General features: G+C 37.0%; 4 protein-coding genes, 1 long non-coding RNA gene and 1 pseudogene across 6 annotated transcripts; 1 reads left to right on the top strand and 5 right to left on the bottom strand.

Annotated features, from left to right (window-relative positions):
- Positions 1 to 1,157: 1,157 nt before the first annotated feature.
- LOC118062434 (protein REDUCED WALL ACETYLATION 2) lies at positions 1,158 to 5,511 on the top strand. Of its 2 annotated transcripts, none has more exons than XM_035076179.2 (16): positions 1,158 to 1,474; positions 1,587 to 1,678; positions 1,761 to 1,895; positions 2,015 to 2,071; positions 2,165 to 2,237; positions 2,486 to 2,644; positions 2,996 to 3,145; positions 3,244 to 3,499; positions 3,582 to 3,697; positions 3,826 to 3,912; positions 3,998 to 4,086; positions 4,169 to 4,231; positions 4,407 to 4,463; positions 4,539 to 4,635; positions 4,723 to 4,881; positions 5,171 to 5,511. In XM_035076179.2, the coding sequence occupies exons 1-16, from the start codon at positions 1,442 to 1,444 to the stop codon at positions 5,174 to 5,176; spliced, it is 1,629 nt and encodes a 542-aa protein (XP_034932070.1). In that variant the 5' UTR covers positions 1,158 to 1,441; the 3' UTR covers positions 5,177 to 5,511. The 2 variants fall into 2 exon arrangements, with proteins under 2 accessions (XP_034932070.1, XP_034932069.1); XM_035076178.2 differs by having other exon boundaries at positions 1,159 to 1,474; positions 1,758 to 1,895.
- Positions 5,512 to 6,114: 603 nt separating this feature from the next.
- On the bottom strand, positions 6,115 to 10,170 carry LOC118062435 (uncharacterized). Its single transcript, XM_035076180.2, has 5 exons — positions 9,014 to 10,170; positions 8,507 to 8,642; positions 7,838 to 8,033; positions 7,612 to 7,631; positions 6,115 to 6,440 (listed from the first exon to the last, which is right to left on the bottom strand). Exons 2-5 carry the CDS (start codon positions 8,611 to 8,613, stop codon positions 6,410 to 6,412), a joined length of 354 nt encoding a protein of 117 aa, XP_034932071.1. The 5' UTR covers positions 8,614 to 8,642; positions 9,014 to 10,170; the 3' UTR covers positions 6,115 to 6,409.
- Positions 10,171 to 12,528: 2,358 nt separating this feature from the next.
- LOC118062433 (desiccation-related protein PCC13-62) lies at positions 12,529 to 13,817 on the bottom strand. Its single transcript, XM_035076176.2, has 3 exons — positions 13,460 to 13,817; positions 13,130 to 13,355; positions 12,529 to 13,008 (listed from the first exon to the last, which is right to left on the bottom strand). Exons 1-3 carry the CDS (start codon positions 13,795 to 13,797, stop codon positions 12,631 to 12,633), a joined length of 942 nt encoding a protein of 313 aa, XP_034932067.1. The 5' UTR covers positions 13,798 to 13,817; the 3' UTR covers positions 12,529 to 12,630.
- A 2,241-nt stretch (positions 13,818 to 16,058) lies between these two features.
- LOC118062432 (protein REGULATOR OF FATTY ACID COMPOSITION 3, chloroplastic) lies at positions 16,059 to 19,730 on the bottom strand. Its single transcript, XM_035076175.2, is given in 6 exon segments — positions 16,059 to 16,272; positions 16,275 to 16,727; positions 18,595 to 18,672; positions 18,905 to 18,961; positions 19,089 to 19,143; positions 19,395 to 19,730. Coding segments are annotated over 6 exon segments (954 nt in total). The 5' UTR covers positions 19,677 to 19,730; the 3' UTR covers positions 16,059 to 16,243.
- Positions 19,731 to 19,961: 231 nt separating this feature from the next.
- Positions 19,962 to 23,522, bottom strand: LOC118062339 (uncharacterized; annotated as a pseudogene).
- A 2-nt stretch (positions 23,523 to 23,524) lies between these two features.
- Positions 23,525 to 26,216, bottom strand: LOC140955893 (uncharacterized). The gene is made up of 4 exons (XR_012170581.1): positions 25,993 to 26,216; positions 25,036 to 25,357; positions 24,742 to 24,841; positions 23,525 to 24,527 (listed from the first exon to the last, which is right to left on the bottom strand). It is a non-coding gene; the product is annotated as an uncharacterized lncRNA (long non-coding RNA).
- Positions 26,217 to 26,745: the final 529 nt, after the last annotated feature.

Here is a 26,745-nt window from a genome sequence, read left to right as displayed (position 1 = left end):
TGTCACCGACATCCACACGCTTTCCAAATCCGCCGACAGCACATTAAATTTTGTTAGTGACCGATCCGATCTGCTACACCATATGCTATGCTAGCACTCACCGAGGGGTCGCAGGTCAGGGACTCGAGTCCATGCCGAGTAAATTTCAGCAACGCTAATTCCGACAAAAAAATATTTCTGAAGATTTTTAATCCAAAGTTTGAAATTCAGTGGTATGGTTTAACGCATAAGATTTTCTTTTTCAGAAGAAATAACTAAAATTGGTACCATCCATTTTACTGCGCACAAAATATTAATCAAGATAATTGCAGGATAAACGACAGTACATGGGGCAGTATCCAAAATAGGGAAGTGAGTACATGGTTTGCTGGAGTCAAATTAGATATATTCCAACAAAGAAAAAGAGTTTGAATCTGCATACCAATCCATTTTTTGCCGTCCAATGCCAGCATATTATTCTAGTTAGTCAATATCTGGGCTGTTAACCATTGTTTTTTACTCAAGAAACTTCACTGTCCAGTTCACTTCAGTATTACGATATTCTAATCGTTTAAGATTTTCAAACTATTTTTCACAGTTCAATATTTAGTGTCGAGGAGTGCTGTAGTTTTGTTTTAAAAGTATAATTTATTAAAAAAAATATTAAATTGATGTTTTTTATATATATTTTTCAATAGTTTTAATGTTAAAAATAAAAAGATATAATATATATTTTTTTAAAAAATATATTACACTACAATATCAAACACAACCCATCAAATAAAACTTCAATTAAAAAAAAATGATATTGGTATAAGAAATGTTTGCAATGCTGATGAGGGAAAAGAAGAAGAAGAAGGAATTGGTGGATCAATGCCGTTGACGCGTCAATGCCAGTAAGCCTGCAAATCTAATCAACATATTAATTACTCATATATATTATTATCAACTAATAAACAACACGGCATTCTTTACATCTATTCCCAAAAAATCCACACCCTTGGGTCAAGATCAGACCACAAAGAAGTGCTTGTATCGGCTGTGATTTAACCTGTTTTTTTTTTTTTAAATAATTTTTTTTTAAATTATATTTATAAATTATTTTAACATATTAATATTAAAAATAAAATTAAAAAATATTTTTAAATTCACACGGAATCGCAAAAGGTGTTCCCAGGTTAAAAATAGTAAGGTAGCCTACACGGCGGTTTCATAAAAAACACATCTCTCTCAACTAACCGCGGTTGCTTCGTCTCCCTACACGCTTCCTTTTACCGTCTCTCCCATTTTCAAACCAATTACAACAACACAGAGGGAGAGGCAGAGCTAGATTTTGGAGCAAATTCAGGGTTCCGTTTAATACGTAAACTACCAGATCTGGCATCACATTAACATGCATATCATTCATTTGGCTAATCTCAGTCGTGCTTGAATTGAACTTACTTAACCCAGAATCCAAAAAATGCAGATGTTATCTCCTGTTACTCCCGGCCAGGCGAGTGGTTCTCTGAGCTCATTTTTATCTGGATCTTGGTGCTATGCTTGATTTAGCAGTTAATTTTGATTGTATAATTACTAGGAACGATGTTTGTTAAATTTTGGTGCAGTTTTCTTTCTTTCTTGGAATCGTAACTGTATTTGCTGCTTGGATCTACACCGAGTATTTGGAGTACAAAAAAAACAACACCTTAGCCAAAGCGTAAGTTAACGGTTGTTGCCATGAAAGTTTAATTCAAGTTAAGTTAATTTTTTCTTAATTTGGGGTGTTGGTTTGCTAGTAGGCATTCTGATGTTGGATTGGTTGAATTGGGGAACGAAGCGGTTAAAGAAGATGATAGAGCTGTTTTACTAGAGGGAGGAGTTCAGTCTGCTTCTCCCAAAACTAGGAGTTCAACTTCCACATTTCCTATTTTCAGGTATTGCCTTTTTGAAAGTTCTCAGTTGTTGTTGAACTTTTTTTTTTTTTTTTTTTCGTTTTTCATGCTTAAATTTAATTACTGCTCGTGTTTTTTTTTTTTTTTTTTACTATATTCAGGTTCTTTACAATGGAAGAGCAGTTCTTGATTGACAATCGCTTGACGCTTAGAGCTATGTAAGTAATTTGTTTCTTGGATCTAGATTAAGGAGAAACATTTAGTTTCTCGGATCTTAGCAAATTTAAATACAAGTTCTTTCTTCTTTGCAGATCGGAATTTGGTTTCTTTATGGTGTATTTTTACATATGCGACCGCACTGATATTCTTGGCTCATCTAAGAAGGTGCCACTCCTTTGTGTCATGCAATCTTTATTTCGGGGTCTGTAAGTTTTCAGCAAAGCATGTGGTCACCAATAGCAACACTATGCTATTATTTACAAAAATTCATAGTTGCAACATGAAAACATCAAACAGCTGACTCACCTTGTAGATGGGTTATGTGCTTATCAGGATTAAAATTTGTAAAATTTGTTATTTTTATTTTACTGCTAGTGATTATGTTTTAACTTTGCTAATATCTGTCTCTGCAGAGTTACAATCGAGATCTTTTCTTGTTTCTCTACTTCCTCCTCATCATAGTTTCGGCAATAACTTCTTTCAAGATACATCATGACAAGTCACCATTCTCTGGGAAACCTATACTTTATTTGAATAGGCATCAAACTGAGGAGTGGAAAGGCTGGATGCAGGTTTGGCATTCTTTCAGGCAGCATGACTATACGTTTTCAAACTGTTCATTGAGTTTTCTTAATGTGTACTAGATTTGGCAACCGATACTCTGTAAATATTCGTGGTTATTTGGCTTTGACATCCTATGCCTGACTTAAATTGTTGAACAGTATTGGCAAAGTCATCTGTTGAAGCATTCTTCAACCATTTAGAGATCATCTTTCCTTCTTTTACATGTCATGTGTTTTTTTAACACCAATGTATGTTGAAGTTCTGAGATGTTTCTTTTATATGTTGGCTGGGTTTATTCATATGTGCTTTCTGTGCATGCCATAATGTATGGTCTTACCCATTTTTCTGGTGCCTTGCAGGTATTATTTTTAATGTACCATTACTTTGCTGCGACCGAATTTTACAATGCAATCCGTGTTTTTATTGCTTCATATGTGTGGATGACTGGATTCGGCAACTTCTCGTATTATTATGTTCGCAAAGATTTCAGTCTTGCTAGATTTGCACAGGTATCTTTTCACCCCAAAGTTTAAACATAGTTCACCCTAGCTCTCTTCATATTAATGTTCTTCCAGTTCTAAGTTTCCTTTGTTGTTTTTCTGAGCAGATGATGTGGCGGCTTAATTTCCTGGTGCTAGTCTGCTGTGTTGTACTGAACAATAGTTACATGCTATACTATATTTGCCCAATGCACACTCTTTTCACTCTTATGGTTTATGCGGCACTTGGTATTTTCAACAAGTACAATGAGATTGGATCAGTCATGGCTGCAAAAATTATTGCTTGCTTCCTTGTAGTCATTCTGATGTGGGAAACTCCTGGAGTATTTGAAGTGGTTTGGAGCCCATTTACTTTCCTTTTTGGTTGGTATCCTGCCAAATGTTCATTTCTATTGTTAAAGCATTGGGCGGGTGTTGGGGATCCTAATGCCTCAAAGTAATGCAGGTTATACTGATCCTGCGAAACCAGATTTGCCCCGCTTGCACGAGTGGCATTTCCGTTCTGGACTTGATCGTTATATCTGGATAGTTGGAATGATATATGCCTACTATCATCCAATGGTAAGTTCGGAAGACACCACATTATTCGTGAAACTTTTTTATGTGCCTGTGGTTCCTTAATGTTTTGGTGGAAATGGATTTGGGAGTCTTTGAGTCGGTGGCCAAATAACTAGTGTTTGTTATTTTAGGTGGAAGGATGGATGGAGAAACTAGAGGAGACAGAAGCGAAGCGCAGAATATCAATTAAAACAGCTGTTGCAACAATATCTCTGGCGGTATTATAGCCTTGTTGACTGTTGTTGCTGTTGGTTATGATGGCTGTGGTGATGATGTCAATAACAGATTTTGTGAATTTTCTAGGTGGGATATATGTGGTACGAGTACATATACAAGCTGGAGAAGGTTACTTACAACAAATACCATCCTTATACCTCGTGGATTCCCATAACGTACGCATTGCCCCCTTAAATGTGCTTGTAATAACTTTTCAGAAATTTTGCTTATTATTATTATTGTTTTCTGGTTGATCAGTGTGTACATTTGTTTGAGAAATGTCACCCAGCACTTCCGCTGCTACAGCTTGACCCTTTTTGCGTAAGTGACCTTTAAGTTGATTCATGTATTTGCTGATTTTCTCCTCCTTCCTTAAATTGAAGTTAAATCATTTGCTGGAGGCACTGATAGGAGGAAATCTTAGGGAACTCCTTTTCCTGTGAGGCTGGATCTATTGTTGTAGAACTTTTAGTGATTTTATTACTTTGTTTACTAGATGGCTGGGGAAAATCACACTGGAGACCTACATTTCTCAGATCCATATCTGGTTAAGGTATGATATTGTTATGCTGGTGATTTTGTGGATGCTCACATTGGTTTCCTCATATTGGTTTTTATAAACTTGCAGATCAGGAATTCCAGATGGCCAACCAAAATTGTTACTTTCTCTAATTCCAGACTACCCAATGTTGAACTTTATGCTTACTACCTCCATATATGTCGCGGTAAGCATCGATCTTACTATTTTAAAATCTCAAAAGATAATTGGTATAATTCAAGCACTCAAGAACTGTCAAATTTTTTGCTTGTAGGTTTCTTACAGGCTCTTTGATCTGACAAATACGTTGAAAACAGCATTTGTACCCAGTAAAGACGATAAGCGCCTGACAAACAACATAATCACAGCAGTTGCAGTTTCAATTGTTCTATATTCACTGTCATTTGTATTCTTAAAGGTCCCTCAGATGCTGGTAAGTGTTACTTTTATAAATTCTTGACGAGTATCGAGTTGCTGCTTTGACACAAGTGAATATGATTCTTGTGCTTTCCAGCACTGAAGAGCACTTCCAGCAAAAGATAAATGAGAGTTTTTGATGTCCATTGGCTGCTAAAATGGTGGAAATACACATCCATTGGCTGCTGCTTGTGTGCCTCCCATGGAATACTACTTGAATATTATTGCAGCTATAGAACAATTGTAATTTATTGTGCAGCTTGTCATCTGAATGTACAAGTGGCTGATACTCTTTGAATTTACAGATTTGAGAGGAAACTGCAAGATTGCTATCTGTTTTCCATGAGCATATGGGAAGAATATAGTTCCACAACTAGATTTTGCCTCTGAAAGAAAATGAACGATGAAATGGATTCATTTCAATTTGTCACCGGGGAGAAACGATGGAAGGATCAATATCAGTGGGTCTTAGGTCTCGTTACTTTATTGTATAGGAAGGTCGTGAAAGACATGACCTTCAACAGAGGTGTTATTTTTGTCATGTTTTAATTAATTTTTTCACAGCAATAGTAAAGCAATTACTGCAGCAATGTAAAATTCACCGATTAAAGCAATTCTCTATTGCACTGAACTTTTACTGGCTTAACGCTCGCCAATTTAGCTGGATGAATGACATCTCGCTACATTAGCATGTGGGATTATGATATTTGAGCTAGATATCAGCAAGACACTATGGTTTAATGGATCTTGATGCTCATTTTAAGGTTGCTTGAAACAACAGGATGTGTTTTACTAACTAAGCTGGATAGAGATGTGTATATTTTAAACTTGTTCCGCTAACATTGTTTATTTTCGTCTTCAATAAACTTGTTTTTGTTTTTATACATGTCCCTTCTGGTGAGTTAAACGTATTTTACTGTTTGTCAATTTTATTTTATTTTTAAATATTTTTGCCTCTTCTAATTCCGAAAGCTTTATTCAGCTGTAGTCAGCATGGGGTACCCGTGGAAGTGAGAGATTGTCAAATGAGATGAACGAAACTTCTGCGGAACTCTTTTATATATTGCACGCTCTCACTGTCCGCACGGATTGAGCTTAGGACCCCATTTATCTCACGAATTGTTTGATTTTCATATAAACATAGCCTCGAGTTCTACTATTACGGCATTTCCCATCCACGAAAAGCAAAGCACACTTCCCAGCGAGTTTTCTCATAAGAATAAAAAAGAGTAACACTGCGAGCTTAAAATGCATACTAAGATAGAAGATTGTTGTCATTGGATCCAACCAGCAAAGATAGAGCAGTATTCAAACAAAATTGAATGAGCAAAGGTTTCCCAAGTGTAGTCAAGCCTAAACTAAGGGTTTTGTAGAACCAAAACACAATTGAAACAAAGACAGCACCAAACAAATAATATTTGTGATTGTTTGTACTGGATACAACGCATTAAAGCCATATTTGAGCTCAAAGGTGGTGTAAATGTGCAGCAGCAGCAGTGGAGCTTCCTTTCCGTTCAAGACAGAGCAGCTACCTTGTCTCTTCATCAGAATATATGTACGATGTCATAAGCAAATCTACTCATGTCAAGAAAAACACCATGGTAAAAAGCAGATAAAGCAAATCTTTTTATGCCTGATTCTTTGAAACCATATGCTTTCTGGTATCAGTGCCTAGAAGCACCCTAGTTCTGCCACTGAAATCAACAAATAGAAGAATTTGACCAGTTATTTAACAAAAAGGATATATATATATATATATATACCCTCCTCCGCCCGCATGCAACCCACATACAGTCAACCAAAGCAAGTCCGGAGTCTACACACACACACACACACACACACACCCTCTTCTGCCCGCATGCAACCCACATACAGTCCAATATCATCAACCAAAGCAAGCCAGCCTACTTAACCCCCGAGTACCATCTACGTGTTCAGTAAGGAATTTAACTTTATAGAGAGTGAGGTGACTCCATTTATAAGACAGACGGGGGCATGCTTTTAAGATAAAATGAAATTTATTTGTTTTTGAAAAAGAAAAAAATAACTTCAATTTTTTTTTCAGGATCACAAAATTACCAATAGTGCATATTTTACCTTCACATTTATTGCAATATTTTCAACACCATTCTTTCACATTCTCGATAATGCATCCACACAAATAAATATTATAATGATCATCCAAAGTAACTTGTATTTATTTTTTATGCACATATAAATAATTTTGAACACCCTACCTTGTTATATACTATTCATGACATGAAATTGTGCACAAGTTTTTCAATGGAGCTTTTAGGTTTTACAAGCACAAAAAAAATTACACCAGTTTAGTAGAACTGTTTAATATCAAAATATAAATTAAATTTTTATTAGCTAATTTAGCTACTGAAAGTCTTGAAATAATTCAACGTCTTTATAGTTATTAGAATTCAAAGAGCACAAGTTTATTCACGTAACACCATGGCACTTCCATAACAATTACTTTGATATGTTTTGTTTTGCAGCGTAGCCAAACAGTTAAGTATGACAGCACAGCAGCCAAAGCAGCATAACAACACAAAACAACAAGGAGAAACAGGTCCTTAATCAATTAGCCCAGGGGAAACGAAAAGCCCCTGATAATGCTTATGTTGAGGAAAAATCATATAATCCTTGACTTGATAGGATGACTAACACAGCTTACTATTGCAATTATAGTTTTCAAGTATATTAACTGAAAGATATCTTAAATTAACGCAAAGGATACGTCCAGAACAACACGAACGACTGCATAAAACATAAAAACACTGTCAATCCACCTCTTATCTCATATATGAATGAGGGTAAACAAAGTAAAGCAGAAATCTACTTCTCAAAGTGTACTAGTTGCAAGCAAGAGAAAAGGAATGCTATGAAAGAGTAGAATCTTGGGTAAAGTGAAATCAGAAATGATAGGAAAGAAAAATGTATTGATAAATACCAGAGAAACATACCATAAGCCCACCCAAAAAGCCATCAAATACAACTCGGTTCCAGGAGTCAAAGTATGTATGGATGGAAAACTTTGCCTTAGCTATGAGCGCAACTGAAGTGATAGCCATCACAAGAAAATATAAGACGAATCCAGTCAAGCCAGTGAATCCCAAGATTCCAGCAATTACCCCACCAATGATAGACAAAAATGTTCGGCTGTACAGGAAAAAGATAAGGCTTAGATGCTGTCATAAACACACAACAGACTCCAAACCACAGTTTATATCTTGTAATAAATTGCATACTGCTCTGTGATTTTCCCACGAAGATTTCAACTTTCAGCTATTTCTCAATCTCTAAATCTCACCAGGGTCCCAAATAACCGGTTAAACCTTGCCCAAATTAATCCTGAAACACACCTTCCTCATTCTTATTGAACTGTTGTTATGCCATCATGTTCCTTAATGACTTTGTTACGATTAAGCATTTTTCTTTTGGAAACATCAACTCTACTTTCTACTTGGTTCTTTGAACCAGAATAAACTGGTTTTGCTGTAATTCATATATAATACATCAAACGAAAATCATACACCTGGCCAGAATTCTCCCAAATAATCATAAACCTAATTTCTAACTTTAGCATAAAATTCTTGATAATGGCTCCATAAATCTTAATTTTTGAAACAAACCTGTAATATATAACTTTCATGTTACTTTGCAAATTTTCAGCTCTGAATGTTTGCAAATCATTCACAGCTTCGCTTGACTTTTTCTCAGACTCGTTATGCCCCGCCATAGCTTCTACCTTTAGATAATCTAATAAATCTGAAAACAGAAAAGCAACCATAATGAGAAGAACCTCACATGATTTTGGAATTAGCATTAATTACACATTCTGAATTCTTCACTAAAAAAGAAAAAGGGTCCTCAGATAATCAAGAGATCCCTCGAGTTTAATTACAGAAAGAACTTTGTACATCACATAAAAAAAAAAAAAAACGAATTGGGTTGTTTATAAAACCAAAGTAACAGCATTAAGCTTTGTTGAAAATCGAAACCGAAGAATTCGCTGAAAACAGAACGAATTTAAAACTAAGCATACATGAATAAAGAGTTTATCATTATTGATAGATCTGTGAATCGAAATATATATAAAACAAACTCAAATAATAAAAAGAGAGAGAGAGAGTCCAAACCTGTCCTCGCACTGTTACTTCAGTAAACTCTTCTTCTTTGTCTTCGATTTGTGGTTTCTTTAAAATCATCAAAGCCGGGTGTATTTCACTTTGTCAATATTCACTTACATCCTTCAAACATTCCACATTTTCAAATATTTCCCAATACTATAAAGGACTTCCAGTCCCTCTTCAGTTTTATTTCACTAAACGACGCCGCTTTCAGCAATTTAAGAATCACTTGATACAAGCAGAGCAGCAAATGCTTCTCGGGCTAATAACAACCGCTCCCTCGTCCGGGTATGCTTTTCTCGTCCAACTTTTTAAATGGGTTTTTGAGATTTTCTTGATTTTAATCGATAATCTGACTTTTCTTCTTGATTTGTTAACTTCTTTTTAAGACAAGTTTCTACTATGTATATGAAAGCAGGATGTTCTTTATTGTTAAAAAAGCAAAAACCTTCGATCCCTTTTGTACTATATACAAAAGGCCCACTTCACAATGAACAAAAAGATAAAAACTTTCACAAGGAATCTGATGTTTTAAACAAGTTAAAGAAAGAACCAGTATTCTATTAGCTTTAGATTACTTCAAGTCAACAGCCAATTCAAATTCCTTAAACGGTTGCCTTCCTAATGTTGTTGTATGGTGGATGTGCTCTGCAGGAATTTAATGTTCAATCATGCTCATCATCTTATAGAGAATATGGCGAATGAAATTGTCCTCCAAATACAATTACACCCAATACATTTATCAAAGGTTTATGTTGCAGTGGAAAATTGTATTGGGCAATGAAAGTGCTCGATCAAATGGGGAAATATGGGTGTTCACCTAATGTCACAAAATATAATAAACTTTTGGATGGTCTTTTCAATGCAAACAGAATACAAGAAGCTCTTCGGATAGTTGGAGAGACAGAAGAAATGGAGATCGAGTTGAATTTAGTGACTTACAATACCATTTTGTCTGGATTTTGTCATGCTGGAATGCTAAAAGATGCTTTGCAGCTTGTTGGGAAAATGCTGGTTGGGGGTACCAAGCCTGATGCCATCACATATAACACAGTAATTTATGCATACTGTGAGCAAGGCGAGGTAAAGACTGCCGTCCAGCTTGTAGATAGATTAACAGAGGAGAGGGTTATCCAGACATATTTACATGCACTAGTCTTTTGGGGGGGTCTGCAATTGGATTGGAGTAGATGAAGCCATTTTCTATCTTGATAAGATGATGAACGAAGGCATATGCCCCAATCATGCCACGTGGAATGCATTAGACAGTGGCTTGTTTAACAAATTGGGTCATTTGGGGCCAAATCACATTGTGGATGATATTCTGGCTAATGGACAAGTTCCTTGAGTTTGAATGTTCCTGGAAAGTTCAAATAGACAGATAACTATGCCGTCCAGCAATCAATGAAATGCAATGGGGGCTCACGTTGACTGAATATGTGTGGGTCTCCTTGTTGGGCTCCCTTACTCGTCATTGCACCCATGAAAGATTTTGTACTACTTGTTTGGCAATATAATCGTTATTGAACTGATGCTTGTTGCCATGGATTGCAACACCTGATGGATCATTCATGTCAATGCAGATACTTCAGATGCAGTTGAAGCATCAGGGTCAATAATCAAGGGCTTCTTCATATATTAGAATTGAGATCCCGTGGATTCTGGTTAATAAGTTGGATTTTCAAATTGATGGAAAGTCGATCAATATGGTGCCCTATCTATGAATCGACATCCTTTGCTTTATGTAATTTTGCATGGTTTGCTCTTTGTATTGTCACCTTCATGGGTTATTCACTAGGTGGTATTTGTAAGTGTAGAGAAAAATCACACTTACAGTGACAACACTATCACATCTACTCGTATGTTTATTATGGTCCTGAAGAGACAATGATGCTACTATTTTTTTCACAAAAAAATTTCTTCTCTCGTCTTATACATTCTCAAAGATGTTATTGCGAAGGCACATGCACGCACACACTGAAGGAAAGCAGAAAACCAAATATCTTCTCATCGTTTAAGTATTAATTTTATTGCAAGATAATGAAGTCCGAACATTGAAAACACTAAACCACTCACTATTATTTCAGTAACTAGTTAGCAATCTTCAGATATCTCATTACAGATCCCCGCTTTGAGAAACCACCAGAACACTTTTTCGTTGCCACTGCTACATAAAAGTCACACCTCCTCCCTCCTAATCAACCCTGAACACCAACTTTCTGGAACTTTAAGACCTCCATCTTTCATGCATCCAATCTCCCGCTAGAGCCCATTCAGTTCTTCTTGGTTTGTATTTTGTACAAGGTTCATTTTTCAAGTTCAAGCGTTGTGGGGGGAGAATGAGTGGCATTTCAGATGAGGATTGGTTTTATTTGGACTCTTGGAGTTGTGCATGCTGTTATCATCCAATAATTTTGATAAAATGATAGCGTTCACGAAATCTTAATGTAAGCCTTTGATGAATGGTGAGATGGAAAATAGGCACGCTTCTTTGAGTCAGCAAGCCAAAAACTGGTTTTGCTACTGCAGGTGGAAGGATGGATGGAGAAACTATAAGAGACGAGAGCGAACGCAGTATATCAATCAAGACGGCTGTGGCATTGTTATCTGTGGTGGTACGAGCACCTTTTTGACAATTTTTTGTTCTGAATTTGTTTTTTGTTGTTGTTGATGATGATGGTAGATTTTGTGAATTCCTTGGTGGGATATATGTGCTAAGAGAACATAAGATGCTGGGCTCACAGCCGCACACCCATGGCCATGGCAGAGCATCTGAGGATGTGCTTTATCCTTCAACCTTATGGTTCAAATAACTTAACTGGGATACTCCTTTGAAATTAACAATAAAGATGGCATTCCCATGATGGCTGGGTTTATCTGCTGCGTTGAATGTTACTTGAATATAGTATGAACTGTTGACAACCTTTTGCACTTGCACTCTGGAGTAGGCAAAGAGGACAGCTGCTTGCATTTTTATGAGAGCAGGTACTGTCAGATAAGCGATCAAGAACTCTTTAGTACTTGTTCTGCTATAGCTTTGTTACATATCTGATGCTTGCTGCAATAGGTTACAATCATTTTTACCGAAGGATATATAACTTCAGTCCACACCACACTGGACATAGTGGCGGCATCAAGGGCGATAATCGAGGGCTGCTCATATAATAGAACTTGAGATATCTTGCGTGCTCGTTAGTAAAATCCATATCCATGGACTAATAGGTCATTGCCTAATGTAATTTTGCTTCGTATTTTACACTCCGTCTCTGATCGCATTCAGTTGTTATTCATTAGGTGGCGCAGAGAAATTGCACTTAAATATAGTTATAGTTCACATCATCATCATCATCATCATAATTGTTTATACATCTTTTTGTTCCTTGTGAGGTCATAATGTTGTTTGCTTGCATAAAACGAGAAACGGATTCATTTTTATCTTTCCCCTTTTTGTTGTTGTTGTTGTTGTGGTATTGCAAAGCCACGCACAGAAAGCAAAGAAGAATATCCACATATATTTTCAACGAAAGCTAATTTTATAGTGGTGATAGCAAGAACTTGAGGTCCAGACATTGATTGAAATACACTGAAAATACAAAACCACTCGCATTTATGCCAGCTAGTAAGCTTTAGGAATGTTGCAGATGGGATTTAGCAATTCGACCATCAGCCCCCTTTGGGTAGAAACCTCCAGGAGTACTTTCATTACCGCTACCATACACAACTCTTAGTATTTCCTCCGGGGTCCTTGCATATCCAATGGAGTACTCATCTCCAGCAAGGACATTGCCTCTAATTTGCCCCTCAGCACCCAACTTTTTGGGAACTACAAGGCCTTCATCTTTTATACCTTCTTGCCCTAGCTTGTTCCTCAGATTTGAAATGCGATTTGTGAATTCTGCCACAGTTATCCCATATGGGTGCAACCTGATCAAGGCATGCTCATATAACAATCCTCGGATGACTGCATCTTGGCCAGACTCCACAGCCAAAAGGCCTGCAACAAGCTGAACATGCACAAACAAAAACATGTAAACTTTAACAATTATGAACCTAAAAACATTATGGTGGGGTGTTTAAGAGAGTGAATCTATATATTGAGTTATGGACTCAGGGCAGTGTCATCACCCTCTTGGAAGCAGCGGCCTGGAGTTTTGGGTTTGCTCCAACATATCCTGTCAGTCCAACATAAGGGATGACATAGGATGCGATAAGATAGTGAAGTGAAGAGGCATAAGGATCAAAAGGCGGAGACAATCGTTTCCCAAAAGCGGCATCCATGGTTTTTGCAAATGATTTTGTGCTCAAATCCAGCAATGGCCTTGGAAATCCCTGCACAATATTCTTGATTGCTCTGCATCATGAGAATACAGTCACATTAGACGTCTTAAATAAAAGAGACTCGAGTGATTGGACTTGGATCAAATACCATGCCAAAGATGTGAAAAGATATCGAACCTCAAGTGTCCCACTTCTTGCCATGCAAACTGCTTGATGACATCTCTAGTGTAAGGGTCAAGATTTGCCTTCTTAGCACCCAAGGGTTTCGGCCCTCCCATGGTTAAATTTGGAGCAAAATTATCCAGTCCTTGACCCATCGATCCATACAGAAAGAACTCAGCCTCAAGGTACTCTAAATTTAAAGGAAATTCAAGTAGATCAATATCTGATTGTGGAATTGGAGAGTCTCTCGATCCATCTGTAATGAATGGAGAAGAATAAGAAATTGGAACTAGGAGGAGGATTAGAGAAGCAATAATAGTGGCTATGCTGGTAGAAGTAAATGGCTCAGCCATTTTTAATTTTTTTAGCTTGATTTTCTTTTCTAGTGATGCAAGTCATGGTCTTATATACATACATATATAGGCTTAGATTTTGTACAGGTGTAATGCTAGATGGCAAATTAATCTACACGGTCAAAGAATTGCATGACACGTGGGATTTGATGGCAACTTTTAAGGAGGAAGATCAGGAGAGGGATAGCGTTTTTGGAGCTCGACAAGTCGACATACTTTTGACTTTGCATGGCGAGGTGTCTGCTTATACGAGGTTGATGGAAAGATGTCTCTCTACAAAAAACTTGTCACCTGTTATCACTGAAATTAAGATGTACCTTCATGGGTTAATCGATATTTGGCTTTTGGAACAAAAGTATTTTGTTGACAATTATCAAGTGTAAAATTGATTTTATTGTTGTGGCAACAGCATGAAGTCCAACGCAGTATTCTCCCAAAAGCAGCTTTCACGGTTTTCTCAAATGATTTAGGACTCAAATCCAGCAATGGCCTTGGGAATCCCTTAGCACCTAAAGGGTGTTGGTCCTCCCATGGTTAAATTTGGAGAAAACTTGTCTAATCCTTGACCCAAATAATATTCATATAGAAAAAGAAGGAAATTCAAGAAGTTGAAGTTGAAGTTCTTGCAGCTAGAGGAAATTGAATTGGGCTTGTTTGAAAACCACATGGCTAGCATGGAAGATCCCCAGTTTGATGAGCACGTTACTAAGGTGGCCATGATAACAGGACTTTCAAGCTCTATTCCATGCATGTGTGTTTTCCCCAGTCCAAGAAGAAACTTGATTGAGCCTGGAGCTATATATGCAAGAGGAACAATCCTACTTAGCTCATGTCCATTTTTTTTCAATTGATTTTTTAAATTTAATTTTATCATCTGACCTTAGATTTATTGAAGATTGAATAAATCTTTAATAAACCTTAGATTTAATTTCATCATCCGACCTATTTCATTATTTTTTTATGAAAACATAACTTTTTTTATAGTACAAAAAAATCTTTATAATTTTATATGGCCATGTCAAAAATAAAAGAATAATTAATCCATAAAAAATATATATTTTATTCTCATTAAATAATCATGTGTAATTTTTTATATATAGTTTTATTTCATATTATGGTTGTGTATAATCATTAATAAAGTTATTGCAAATATAACAATAAAAGCTTTAATTGTTTTACAATTTCTATCTTAATTTTTTTCCGACTTTTTTCTTTCTTATTTTTTAGAGCACAATGATTGAGCCGTGATAAAAATAAAATTTGAAAACTAAAAAAATTAAAATTATATGCTAAAGATGTCAAGTATAAAATATTATAAAATTCAAGGATCAAGATAATTTTTTTCCAAAAAAAGTCTTTCACGGCTTAATGAACAAACAGTGTAATCACATTCTATTTTAATATTGCAGTTTCTGTCCCCTCTCCCTTTTTGAAAGACTTTCTCTCTCATTTCTAAGAATTCAAGAACCAAAACATTGATGAGAATAAAATTTGAGAAATGAAACATAAATATATAAAACGTTAAAGAGACCGAATATGAAAAATTAAGGGAACAAAATGATCAAAGTACTAATAATTTCACTAAACCCTAAGTAAAAGAATTTTAGTATCCACGTGGAAACTGTCCAAAATACCCTTAATTGTTAAAATAAAGAAGAAATTTGATGTTCACCCGCGTGTTGTCGGGGGTTTGACGGGTGAAAATAAATACCGGCTAACATCTTACCTTGAAAGGGGCTGTCATACTTAAGATTTGGGCCCCAGGATGGAAATTAAAAGAAGAAGCCCGCAGTGACATGGATTGTGTTTAAGCGGGAGTAGAAGGAAGGCTATCCATCAAGAAGCCCGTAACCTTATGAATCTTTCTCGCAAAATGAAAAAAATTCTGTACATGGTCAAATGATCAATGAACAAGATCAAGAAATTCATGAAGGGGAAGCACTCGTACGTTTCTCTTTCTAACCATAGCTTTAGCTCGCTCGAAGTGTTTGCCGAGGCATGCTTTTGCGTGGATTGTTTAGAACAAACCAAGGACAAGGTAGCTTCGGTACTTTTAGCCCAGCAAACTTGAAAAATGTTGCTGGCAAATTAAAACATTTTGCATGTCAGATTTCATATTAGTCAAAACTTATGATTGCACTCGAGATATAACCTGTCTTGATCTGCAAGACTAAATGAGCGGCAATGCCATTGATATCGAGAGCAACTTCGGAGAAGATAGCTTGAAATTAGGTGATAAAAAGAATAAACACGAGTCAGAGTGGCACCATCATAGATCATCATGATTTGATTATGCAAAGCAATAAAGTGGATCCATACATTCATTAAGAAATGGATTGATTTCGCTTAATTGGCTCACAAAAATCATAGAGTAAAAAGCAGGTGAAACTGTTCTAAATGTTTCACAACCTGAAAATCAGGTAAAATAAACTAGCCGCCACCTTTCTCAGGTATCCGCTTTTTTCCTTGTGTAATTGCACTAGCGAATTTACTATGTCTGACCTCATTATTTCCATCGTCATCTTCTTTGTAACCGTGCAAAGAAATAACACTACCTTCTGCTTCATCATCGTAGACCGCCTCCGCCTCCGCCTCAGCCTCCCAATCCTCATCATATGCTTCGTCATCGTCATCGTCATAATCTACTCCATCCTCTTCATCGTGGTTATCCATACCTCCTTGCAAAGTTTGGAACTCAGGTGGAGGTGGGCAATCCTCTGTGATTGCTTCATCCCTCTTTATAACGAGGTGCCGGATGACTCTTTCATCTTTGTCTAACATGCTCTTAAAGTCATTGATCCATCTGGCTTCCAACTCAAAGTTCATCAAGATGTAGTGAGCATTTTTGGCTTTCTGTATTTTGTATGCTAACCTTCGCATGCCCCAATCATTGAATCTCCATATCCTGCCTTTCTTCTCCCTCACAAAATCTGCAACAAGTGGTTACAAGGTATAAGAATCAGCAGAGCCACTGTTATGGGAAACCTCAATAAAAGATTGCCAGTTAAATCCACTGCAGAAGATGAGCAGCCTTAGCAAAGTCAAGCAATATGCATGTGAATGTGTGTTCCATTAAGAAGAAGAGCTTGGCGTGCAAATAGCAGAATATTGGAAATAAAGAATGAGATTCATTTAAGATGGCAACAGATGCAGCATTGGATCCTTTAAATATGAAATGTAAAACAAACTACATAAAAGAAATAAAAGTAATTGTACCTCACATAACTCTTAGTAAAGGTTTAACTATGCATGCTGCATGCCTGTATCAGGTCATATCTTGATAGGAAATAACAGCTGAGAATCATAAAGCATGACAAATTAACAGCAACCTATGCAAGCTTACAGAAAATCTGTATCAGCATGTTTGGAACCAATTCCCCATTAAATTGAATTCAATTATAAGAGCAAAATTAAATTCAATTGGCAAATTAGTTGAATTCACCTGTTTGGAATACCCAACCCTTTGTAATTGAATTCAAAACCATTAATAAAAATTCAAGTTTTTAGTTTCCTTTGCCGCCCTCATCTCCACCATCTTCCTTTTGTTTGAGATGAGATTGAATGGACAGTTTGGGTAATACATATTTTAAACAGTAATTATCAATATTACAGTAGTAAATCGCAGCAGCTCTTGAGATACAATTTGTAGCAGTGGATTATTTAACAAATTGAATTCCAATTCCTTACTTCACCGTTTATTCCAAGCATGGTAATTGAATTCGATTTTAAGTTTTTTAAGAATTGAATTCAATTCTTAGTTATTCCAAACGAGCTAGACTAGAAAGTCATTCTTCTTGATTTTTTTTAACATATTTCTAGGAATTTCCTAGCTAGCAGCAGCATCAACTAGTACTTCACCCACTCAGAGATGACACAAAAATAAAGAAAGAAGGAAAAAGAAAAGAATCAACAACCTCAGAAATTGATTTGAGAACTAGTGCCAGGTTATATTCTGCATGACAGAGGATATGCTAGTTGAGGGTTATGTTAACTGGATTGCAGGTTGAGATGAGAAGGATAACAACTAACAAGCGGAACATCCAAGTGAGAGAAATCAAAGAATAGGTCAAAGAAAAGTCAGGCAAACACGAGAGCTAATAGGAGTGGACGGCAGTGATTCAAGAATCAATGGTTGCTTGAATGGATGAGCAAAATACACGTGATAATGGAAAATCCCAAAGGAGGTTCCTCTTAAGTCTGCTTCAGAGAAGTCCATAAGCCAATTACAGGCTACGTCATTGATCAATGAGTACTTAGCCTTTGTCACAAGTGTCTTGAAAAGGTTTCCTTGCAATTACATTATCTGCAGAATGATTGTCCTACCATGGCTCACAAATACAGAATGGTCTCTTGCTAAGTACAAATTAATCAGTACTCTTTGGAGTTCAGGAATCCAGGTAGTCAGAGGAACCACGAGCCACAAACTCTATCCTCCAACGTGCTTCTTTGGAAAGTTCAGAGAATTTGAGCATGCCAAAGGCAAGAGGGCGGGCCACTGAGACCTTGTATAGCATCAAGTTTCATGACAAGGCAGCTCACTGACTAAATATGGTAAGCCATAACGTCCTCCAGGCCTTAGTTTTTCGTGAATTGTTGCTATAGGAATCAAAAGTGACAATTTCATGTTCTCTTATGTGAAAGAGGTCCATGAAAGATTCCATTATCAACAAAAACAAAGTGAAACCAAGATGTATGCAAATTGGAATTCAAAATGTATGGATCGATGTAGCAAAAAAAGAAATTATATTAAAATGATTCACCAAAGGCAACAACGAGTTGAGAAAGAATGAGGGTGACCTTGAACTTTCTCATTAACACTGCCAACCTCTTCATCATGCTTCTCATGGATTAGATAAACCACTTCATAATGGCGCACTGCACAGACAACAGAGACAGTTAAATATAAATATTAGCATACATGTCCGATTCAACACCAAAGGTGAATCACAACTAGTTAACCCAAAGAAGTGCAAAAGCTAAAGGGTAACGTGAAAGTTAAACAAGGGAATTGAAAATCACTACAATCAGAAATCATTTCCTTCCCTTTTTTTCCCTCAAACAAAGAGCAAAGAAGAATAAGAAGCAATCCGAACGCAAGTAAACTTACATCGCTCCACTTTCAATTCACTCTGCAGCTCAAGGTTCAAAAATTCAAAGAGCTTCTCTGCAAATTAACAAACAACCATTTCACTTCAATCTACACAAATCAAACTATCTTTCTCTCTAAACAAAGAGCTAAGAAAACAAGCAAGCAAAATACATTAAATGAAATTAGAGTTGCATTCAGTAACCTTCTTCAGCATCAGCAAACTCAGGCAGAACTCTACCATCCTCCTGCGCTTTCTTCTGCAATTCAAATATAAATACCCACATCTCAAAACCAAAGCCAAAAATCTACCCAAAACTAACAGCTTGTGCATCTCATCCGTTTTTTTTTTAAAAAAAAAACTGAGAACAATACCATTTCAAAACATCAAACAAACTAAAACACAAGAAGAGCCAAACCCCACAAAAACTAATCATGACTTACAAAAAAGAAGCAACAAATTAAAGAGAAAATAAGCAAATAAAGAAATGGGGGGGGGTATAAAAATGACCTCTTTAAGCAAAATAGCTTCAGGGAAAGGCCCAATGGCTTCATCTGGTTTGGCTACAAAGCTGTGAGTGTCTTGTTTATTCTTCTTGTTGTTATTGTTTTTGTTGCTCCTTTTGGCTTCAACTATCACCGATTTTCTCAGTCCCAGAGAAGGAAATAATGGCCTTGCAGAAAAAGAGAGACTACCACTTGCAATAAACAAGCTTTTATTTTGGTTACTGTGGGAAAACACTCTCTGTTTCGGAGTTGGAAAAGTTGCCGTTCTGTGTAAAAGCGTCTCCATGGCTGAGGCGAAGGAGAAAGGGAAGTAATCCTTTCAAGGAAATTATTACATTTACTTAGTAAGGTGTTTCGGTGATTTTCGAAGATTTCGAAGGTTATACTTGTAATTTGGAGGATAACAAACATAATCCAGGCCGAAGACCTTGAGAAATCACAAATAAATATATTGCAAAGAGAGGTATTTGGTCGTCTTACTGCAATTGAAGTACCATGTGAATTTTCATTTTTAAGATCTCAATAATTCAATGCATTCTCGGAAGGAAAAGAAAAGAATAGGAAAAAAATCAAATCGAAGATAGTTAGCGTAGCTTAACACTAAAAAATCAACATATTCCCAGTACATTCAAAGCATTTCCCTTTCTTTTTTCTACTTCATTTCGGTAATTAATAATAAATTAATATAGTAATTTCAATTTAAACATTTTCGTTTTTCTCTGGTTTTCTTCATTTATCCCTTTATTCATCTTCCCATCTTGAGTATGTACATGGGATGGGCCTGAGTAATTCTTTTTTTAAGAAAAAAAAGTGCGGGATGAAGACATGAAGTCTTTGAGTTCTGATCCCTTCTTTCTATAAATTCACATGTTTTCTCGATGATACAGATCCTCAACCTTTTCACAATTGCAGAAGGTTTTGAAGCAAGCTCATCAAGCCTTTTAACATCACTAAGATAAGCAGCCAGCTGCACGGTGATCTGAAAGAGGCTACACAGAGGCGTTGAGTGTCACTGCCATTCTTGCTGGCATTCGATTTGTTTGATGTGGGTTCCCCGCATCTGATACCAAAACATCGCAGCAATATACGAATTGTGATGCTTAAAACCATTTTTACCCATGCCAGCATACAACTCAACGAACTTCAACCCTTTTTCCTCAGGCCTTCATTCAAATTAGCAAAGATCACAACCTCTCTTCAAGTTGAAGCCTATAAGCCCTTTACAAAATGCTTACAAGACTTGAGGGGGGTGAGGATGTAAGAATATGTAACTTTCACCATTGCTTCTTCCCCTTTTTCTTCCTTTTGTTGCCACTGCTACTGCCACCTCCGCCACTCTTTGGACCATTTCCGGCCTTAGCTGATGGGCTCTCATTAGAGGTGCCAGAACTGTAGTTGTCAAACTCGCCTGCTTGCACTGCCTTCTGTAACCATTCAAATAATTCTTCTTCTGTCATGGTTTCCTCCATATTAGGTGTTGGCATCCGACCGCTTCTTTGTCCTGAACTGGATCCCTTGCTGGTATTGTGTTTGGCGGTTATACTGGTGTTTAAATGAAAACTTGGCTTGTGACTGTTGGCTGGACATCTCATTCCCTGCACCAAATTCAACATCGTACACGTTCAATCCCAGTCCCTTTGAGTGAGGACATACAATACTAGCAAGCATTTCGGGTTAAAAGTAAAATCGCTTCACTGCCAAATGGAAAGCTACCCATCCTAGATTATCTTTCCCTAAACCTTCTCCAATATTGCATTTTTTCCAATTGCATACTTTGCCATAAAGAACACAGATATGGGGCATGGCAAGCGTTTGGACAAACTTTTAGTGGAATTCAAATGATCTCATGAAAAAAAAAATAGCATTTGAAGAAACAATATCAAACAGTATAACACACGCACAGCACAGCAAGTTGATAGTACAACTCAATCACAACACCAAGGGATTAGTGAATGAGGGCAAGAAGATGTAGATGCCTGATAAATTATACACTCCAATTCTACTATGCCACTCCACTTTACTTGAAGTCATTCCATTGGATTTGTTAAATGGCAACCAACTAGAATCAACAGACACCTGAAACACTTGAGTCATCTCCTAAATCACTATATTTTCCTAAACTAATCGCTTGTCTGTTGGAGCCAAGTACACTTTTGTTGAACCATTGTTTTATATTTCCTTGTCATATAACCGCAATATGAGTATGTTCAATACGTTGGGAAAACAGTAACAGTATCAGATACGAAAACGAAATTAATTTACCTGACAAATATACCAGTCAGTGGCATCATGTATCTTGCTATCTGCGCAAACATATGCAGTGGGAGCAACCTGCAGAATATAACGTTAAGTGAGAAAGCCAGATCATTTCTATAAAAATACACATGATACAAGTGGATTTTCTATTGTGCTTGTTCACAAACAACATTCTTACTATTGCACATACCTTCTGCAATAATCCAAAAAGGAAGGGTTGTGAAGATTGCTCAACCCATCCATCTCCATCTTTTGCTTGATGAAATTTTTTGCAGTCCTTCAAAGCAAAATGCCCAAAATTTTAAAATAAGCACCATCTTCCCATTTGGAAGGACCAATTCTGGAACTACAGTTATCAGCTGAATACTAACTTTGGTAAACAAATGGTGATTAATAAAGGAAATGTCGGGAGGAAATATAAAAAAACCTGGCACCATCTTGCTTGGGATTTTGATTTCTTGGAATGCACCAAGAGATGAAAGTTGCCACACCTTTTGCAAGCTATTTGCCTTGATTCTCCAAAAGGGTCGTCACCTTCAGCCTCTGAATGTGCAAACCAAGAGGCAAAGAAACCACGCTCTCCATTCTGGTCAATCAATCACATTATAAGCCTGGGTAATTTGAAATGATTGGCATAATTCAGAGGACATTATCGCCCAAGACCAAGTGATGGGCCGAGTAGAGATTATCTAGACATTTATTCCTTGGCAATATATAGGACCAAACAGATGAAGGGCATATTGATCTAAAACATTTCAGAAAGTTCAATGTGCTCATGTGGGCAAATAGGGATCAAGTGCAAAACTATGTACTGACAGTTTCGTCAAAGGTGTCATATGTTGCTCTTCTCAACATAGGTTTCACAATCAATAAGAACTCCAAAACTATGTCTGAATTTACACTACCAATCACATAAAAGAAATAACGAATGGCCAAACTTACATATGTCCAATAAAAAAGATTTGATTTTGGACTTCTGAAAAACATGGCAACGCTTTAAAGCAGAACAAGCTAACAAACAAAGGAGTTGCTAGAAAAATATGCCATTGAGATGGTAACAATACAAGGTGGATGATTAGGAGAATTTGAAGTCAACTATCAAGAGTAGAACATAAAAAAGAACAGAAATTATGTATGCAAACCTTTTGTGAAGTACTTTGAAACCTATGAAAATAGTTCAAGTCTTCCCTTCTTATCATCGTATGCTTTTCGCGTCAAGGAATCAAGTAACACCTAAAAAGACATTATAACAACAATATGAACATTAAGAATCAAATTCTCACAGATTTTCTTTCAAGCAATTAACCAGGTCAACTGAACAAATCAACCTCGTACGCATTTTGAAGTTTCTTAAAAGCTTCTGCAGCCTTCTCATTGCTCATATTCTTGTCAGGATGAACCTGCATTGCCTGAGAACCAATTCAAAAGGGCTGGGGTCATAAATACAAACAATTTTCAGTTTTCTCTTTTCATTTGATAGCAAGAAGTTATTATGTATATTTACAAGTAAAACAATGCCTTCATGGCCACAATATCTGTCTTTAAACTTCATAAAAGAAAATCTAATTTGGTGTAATTAAATGGTGACTAGCAGGAGAAACATATTTACTCCAATCATTGGAGAGCTACAAAACACAGACGTAAATTCAGACAACACATTTAGTAAAGCTTTTAAAAGTTGCAGAGAATGGCATCATAGTTATTATGAAGAGTGTGAGCTGACAAATAATCCCATTACCGTCTTCCTATACTCTCTCTTCAGAACAGAAACATCCACGTTCTCATACCGGGACAAACCCAACACGGAGAAGTGATCAGCACAGTTCAATAACCGAGCAATTTCCTCTTCAGAAGTCAACTGGAATCTGAAACGAAATCCTGAAATTAAATCATCTTTTCCCAGATGCCCCAAAAAAACTATGTCTGAAAAATTAGAGGAAGCAGGAAAAAGAAAATAGATGGACAACACATGAACATCATTCAAAGTCGTTTTGAAAACTATAACCCTGTTACATGTAGCCAACATTATACACACTGGACAAGATGCAGAAAACCATTTCAGCATAAGATACCGTATATTAGAATCAAAATTCCACAAGCCCGCCAACCTTTCGCAAATAAACATCTGTATACAACTACATGGATGGGAGCTGTAACAGGAATAGCAGGTGCCGAAAAAGGACAGTAGGGGAAAAATTCACACGTTCCCGTTCAAGGAAGTCAAAAGTTTACTTTGGAATGATTGGGAAATTCAACCATAAAGAAAAAATCTACAGTCCAAATCAAAGGCATGTATTAAAGCATAAGTTAGCCCAAATTACATTTGTATCTAAACCATGGGTTAAAGACTAAAGCAGTAATAATGTGAGAAAATCTTGCACAAGCATTACGTTGAAATAGAATCACAAGGCAGAATAGAATGGTGAACACCATGGCAAATAGATTGCCATTGGATGATGGCTTCTTAGCTTTCAATATTCAGAAATTTAACCAAGCTGAAAAATATTCAGAAATTTCTATATCTACAAGCACATAATCAGGGCTAGTGTGCTCTTTGTTTTTCTTTTCTTAAAGATAAATGAGAATCAGAGTGGTCAAGGGTTTCCCATGTCAGAGAGAACAATAGTAACGTTTTTTTTTTAGTTAGTAACCAAAAAGAAAATGATATGAACTGCTGGCGACAACATACAGTTTAGTTCACTGCATATTAGAATGCCAACCTGGTAAAATCCATAAAATAACCATTCTCCTGCTTTCATCCACCATATTCACCAGCCCATGGTGGCAATGAGTGATGGAAAAGGGTCTGCATGACCTTCATTCCATAAGAGCGAACCCTGGCAATGATCCACTTGTATCGCACCAATGCTGCAAAATTAACCTAGAAAAAAAAATCATGCAATTGAAAGGTAAACTCATCTCCCCCGAAATTTAGGGATTAAAATACTTTTTTCTGGATCTCATCATGTGATAAAGGCCTCATTTGACAAGGTAAGTTCAAATTCAGTGCTACTAGTTTTCTAGCTTAACCAAACGGGCAGCATTATAACACATCAAAAGCAATGACTAGCATAAGCACTCAGCGTCCAACTTACATTCTCTTCGAGCCCATTGACAGGCTCCTCTGGCACGATTCTTGTCTAATCATTCCCATTAGGAAGACATTGACACCAGTATCCTTTTCCAGCTTCAACTCTGTATCAGGATCAGACCAAAATCTCAGTCAACCTCTCTTCCCTAAAGGTAATTGAAGCGATTCATAAATCAAGTGAACAACAAATGATGAAAATGACAGTTGGAGTTGTTAATTAGAAAAGTGTTAGCCATGGAAAGAAGAAAGACAGTTCTCGTTATTTCCACTTCATGTTAATAGATTAAAAAAATCTCACTGTTTGAAGTACTATAGAAGAAGGCTTTACTGGTGGGAACCATTGCACCATGCAGCTACATTGTGATGGCACTCTTTATTTGTTGCAGGCATTTCAAGTTCTGAATACTTTTCAAACCCTCTGGTCATGGCTTCCATAGCTACTTTGAGCGGCTTGTTCACATCTTTCTTAGAAGCAGAAGCTGGTGGAGATCCACCATCACCAGTTTCTGAAACCATAGGCACATCTGCTGTTTCCAAACCCTGAAGCCAAGCATCATTAAGCCTGTCCTCAGCATGGGCTGGGGCGGTTTCCAATCCATAGAAAAACTCATTTTCTCCTTCTGCCAAAAACACAGAACATCACAGTGGGTATTACAAATTCTTCATCATATCCAGAATGACCAGAAGCTCTGACACTCAACAAGTCACATTAATTCCAATCCCATACCAGCAAGAAGAATCCCCACACCCAACATTTCCAGCAAAATCTCGATCTATATGCAACGATTAAACATTCAACCCTCAAACATCGGCACTGTTTCTCAATGCCAAAAAGTCCGCAACGGATATTGAAATCTCAGGACAAAACTAAACTGACTCGCTAGTAAAGCTAAGGCCGCATGACATGACAAAACCAGTTATTCTGAGCTTCTAATAACAAAGGAACTCAATAAATATAAGCCACATGACATGACTAATGAAGTTATTTTAAGCTTCTAATAAGTAATAACAGAGGAACTTGACAATTATATTTATTAACAGTTGAATGAAATAGGTATTAATATCTATTTTGCTTAAATCACAACAAGAAGCTCTCCTTCACTTCACACGATCACGTACTTATCACAACAAAACCACGTGTGGATATATCCATATATATGTATTATCCACTAATGTTACTCATAAAGTTTAGAATCGATATTTAGCTAGGGATTAGAAATTTTGAGAGATTATTAAGATATTTAGCGAGACTGACCGTTTAGATTGCAAGACGCGAGAATCTCAGCTGGCTCGTCGATAGGTGACTTGAACCGTTCGAGATTCTTCTTCCATTAAACCTCGAAAGAGAAGGCGTTGGGGCGACGGTGACCGGAGCTAGAACTCCGGCGAGTTTTGGCAGCAGTTTTCAAAAAATAAATGAAACGGAGATAGAGGGAGGGAGGGAGATACTCTCGAGAGAGCTTTTGATTGTTAGGTGGACAGTACTCCACCAGTAGAGGTCACGAGAGATGTCCACGTGTGAAATATTAAGGAGCGGGAAAGGCGTCCCGTCCCGGACTCATGTGGCGCGTCATGCGTGATTTTGAAAACAAACCACGTGTCTGTCGTCTGTAATCTACATGGTCCTGAGGTATTAGAAAACCGGGGCCTGTTATGGCCTCGTATTTTCGGAAGATAGGGATTTAACTGGTCCTGGAAACCACATGGTCCAGCCCAATCAATTGACCCATTTTTATTTTTTTCACTTAGTGTTCGGTGCCGTGCATGCATCAGGGTTTCCATGGCTTAGTTTTCTGCCAAGGAGGTGTTGGTATTTCTCTATCATAAATATTGGATTCATGAAAATGGGTTGATAGCCTGTGACTGCCAGTTCCAAACCACGGGATTATTTTGGATTTTCTGTTCGTGTTTTGGATGAAAAACACGGCCTCTAGCAACTTACAGGTGGCAAGTGTCCAGCTGTAAATGCTGAAAATCTTTGTCGCCATAGAAAGGGGAGATTTCACAC

This window comes from Populus alba, chromosome 8 (assembly GCF_005239225.2).
Source record: "Populus alba chromosome 8, ASM523922v2, whole genome shotgun sequence".
NCBI classification, from domain to species: domain Eukaryota; kingdom Viridiplantae; phylum Streptophyta; class Magnoliopsida; order Malpighiales; family Salicaceae; genus Populus; species Populus alba.
Note: the sequence above shows the minus strand (reverse complement) of the source record. Positions and strands in the feature narration are given on the sequence as shown.

Bases quoted from the DNA above. Each gene is read 5' to 3' on its own strand.
- LOC118062434 (XM_035076178.2), top strand. From the start codon at position 1,442: ATGCAGATGTTATCTCCTGTTACTCCCGGCCAG. The intron at 3,500-3,581 runs GTTGGTATCCTG...AAAGTAATGCAG, and splicing joins CCCATTTACTTTCCTTTTTG to GTTATACTGATCCTGCGAAA. The intron at 4,087-4,168 runs GTACGCATTGCC...CTGGTTGATCAG, and splicing joins ACCTCGTGGATTCCCATAAC to TGTGTACATTTGTTTGAGAA.
- LOC118062435 (XM_035076180.2), bottom strand. From the start codon at position 8,613: ATGGCGGGGCATAACGAGTCTGAGAAAAAGTCAAGCGAAGCTGTGAAT. The intron at 8,034-8,506 runs GTTTGTTTCAAA...TTTCCTGTACAG, and splicing joins ATGAAAGTTATATATTACAG to CCGAACATTTTTGTCTATCA. The intron at 6,441-7,611 runs GTATCCTTTGCG...TGACATGAGTAG, and splicing joins TCGTTCGTGTTGTTCTGGAC to ATTTGCTTATGACATCGTAC.
- LOC118062433 (XM_035076176.2), bottom strand. From the start codon at position 13,797: ATGGCTGAGCCATTTACTTCTACCAGCATAGCCACTATTATTGCTTCT. The intron at 13,356-13,459 runs GTTCGATATCTT...CTCATGATGCAG, and splicing joins CAAGAAGTGGGACACTTGAG to AGCAATCAAGAATATTGTGC. The intron at 13,009-13,129 runs GTGATGACACTG...GTGCATGTTCAG, and splicing joins AGGCCGCTGCTTCCAAGAGG to CTTGTTGCAGGCCTTTTGGC.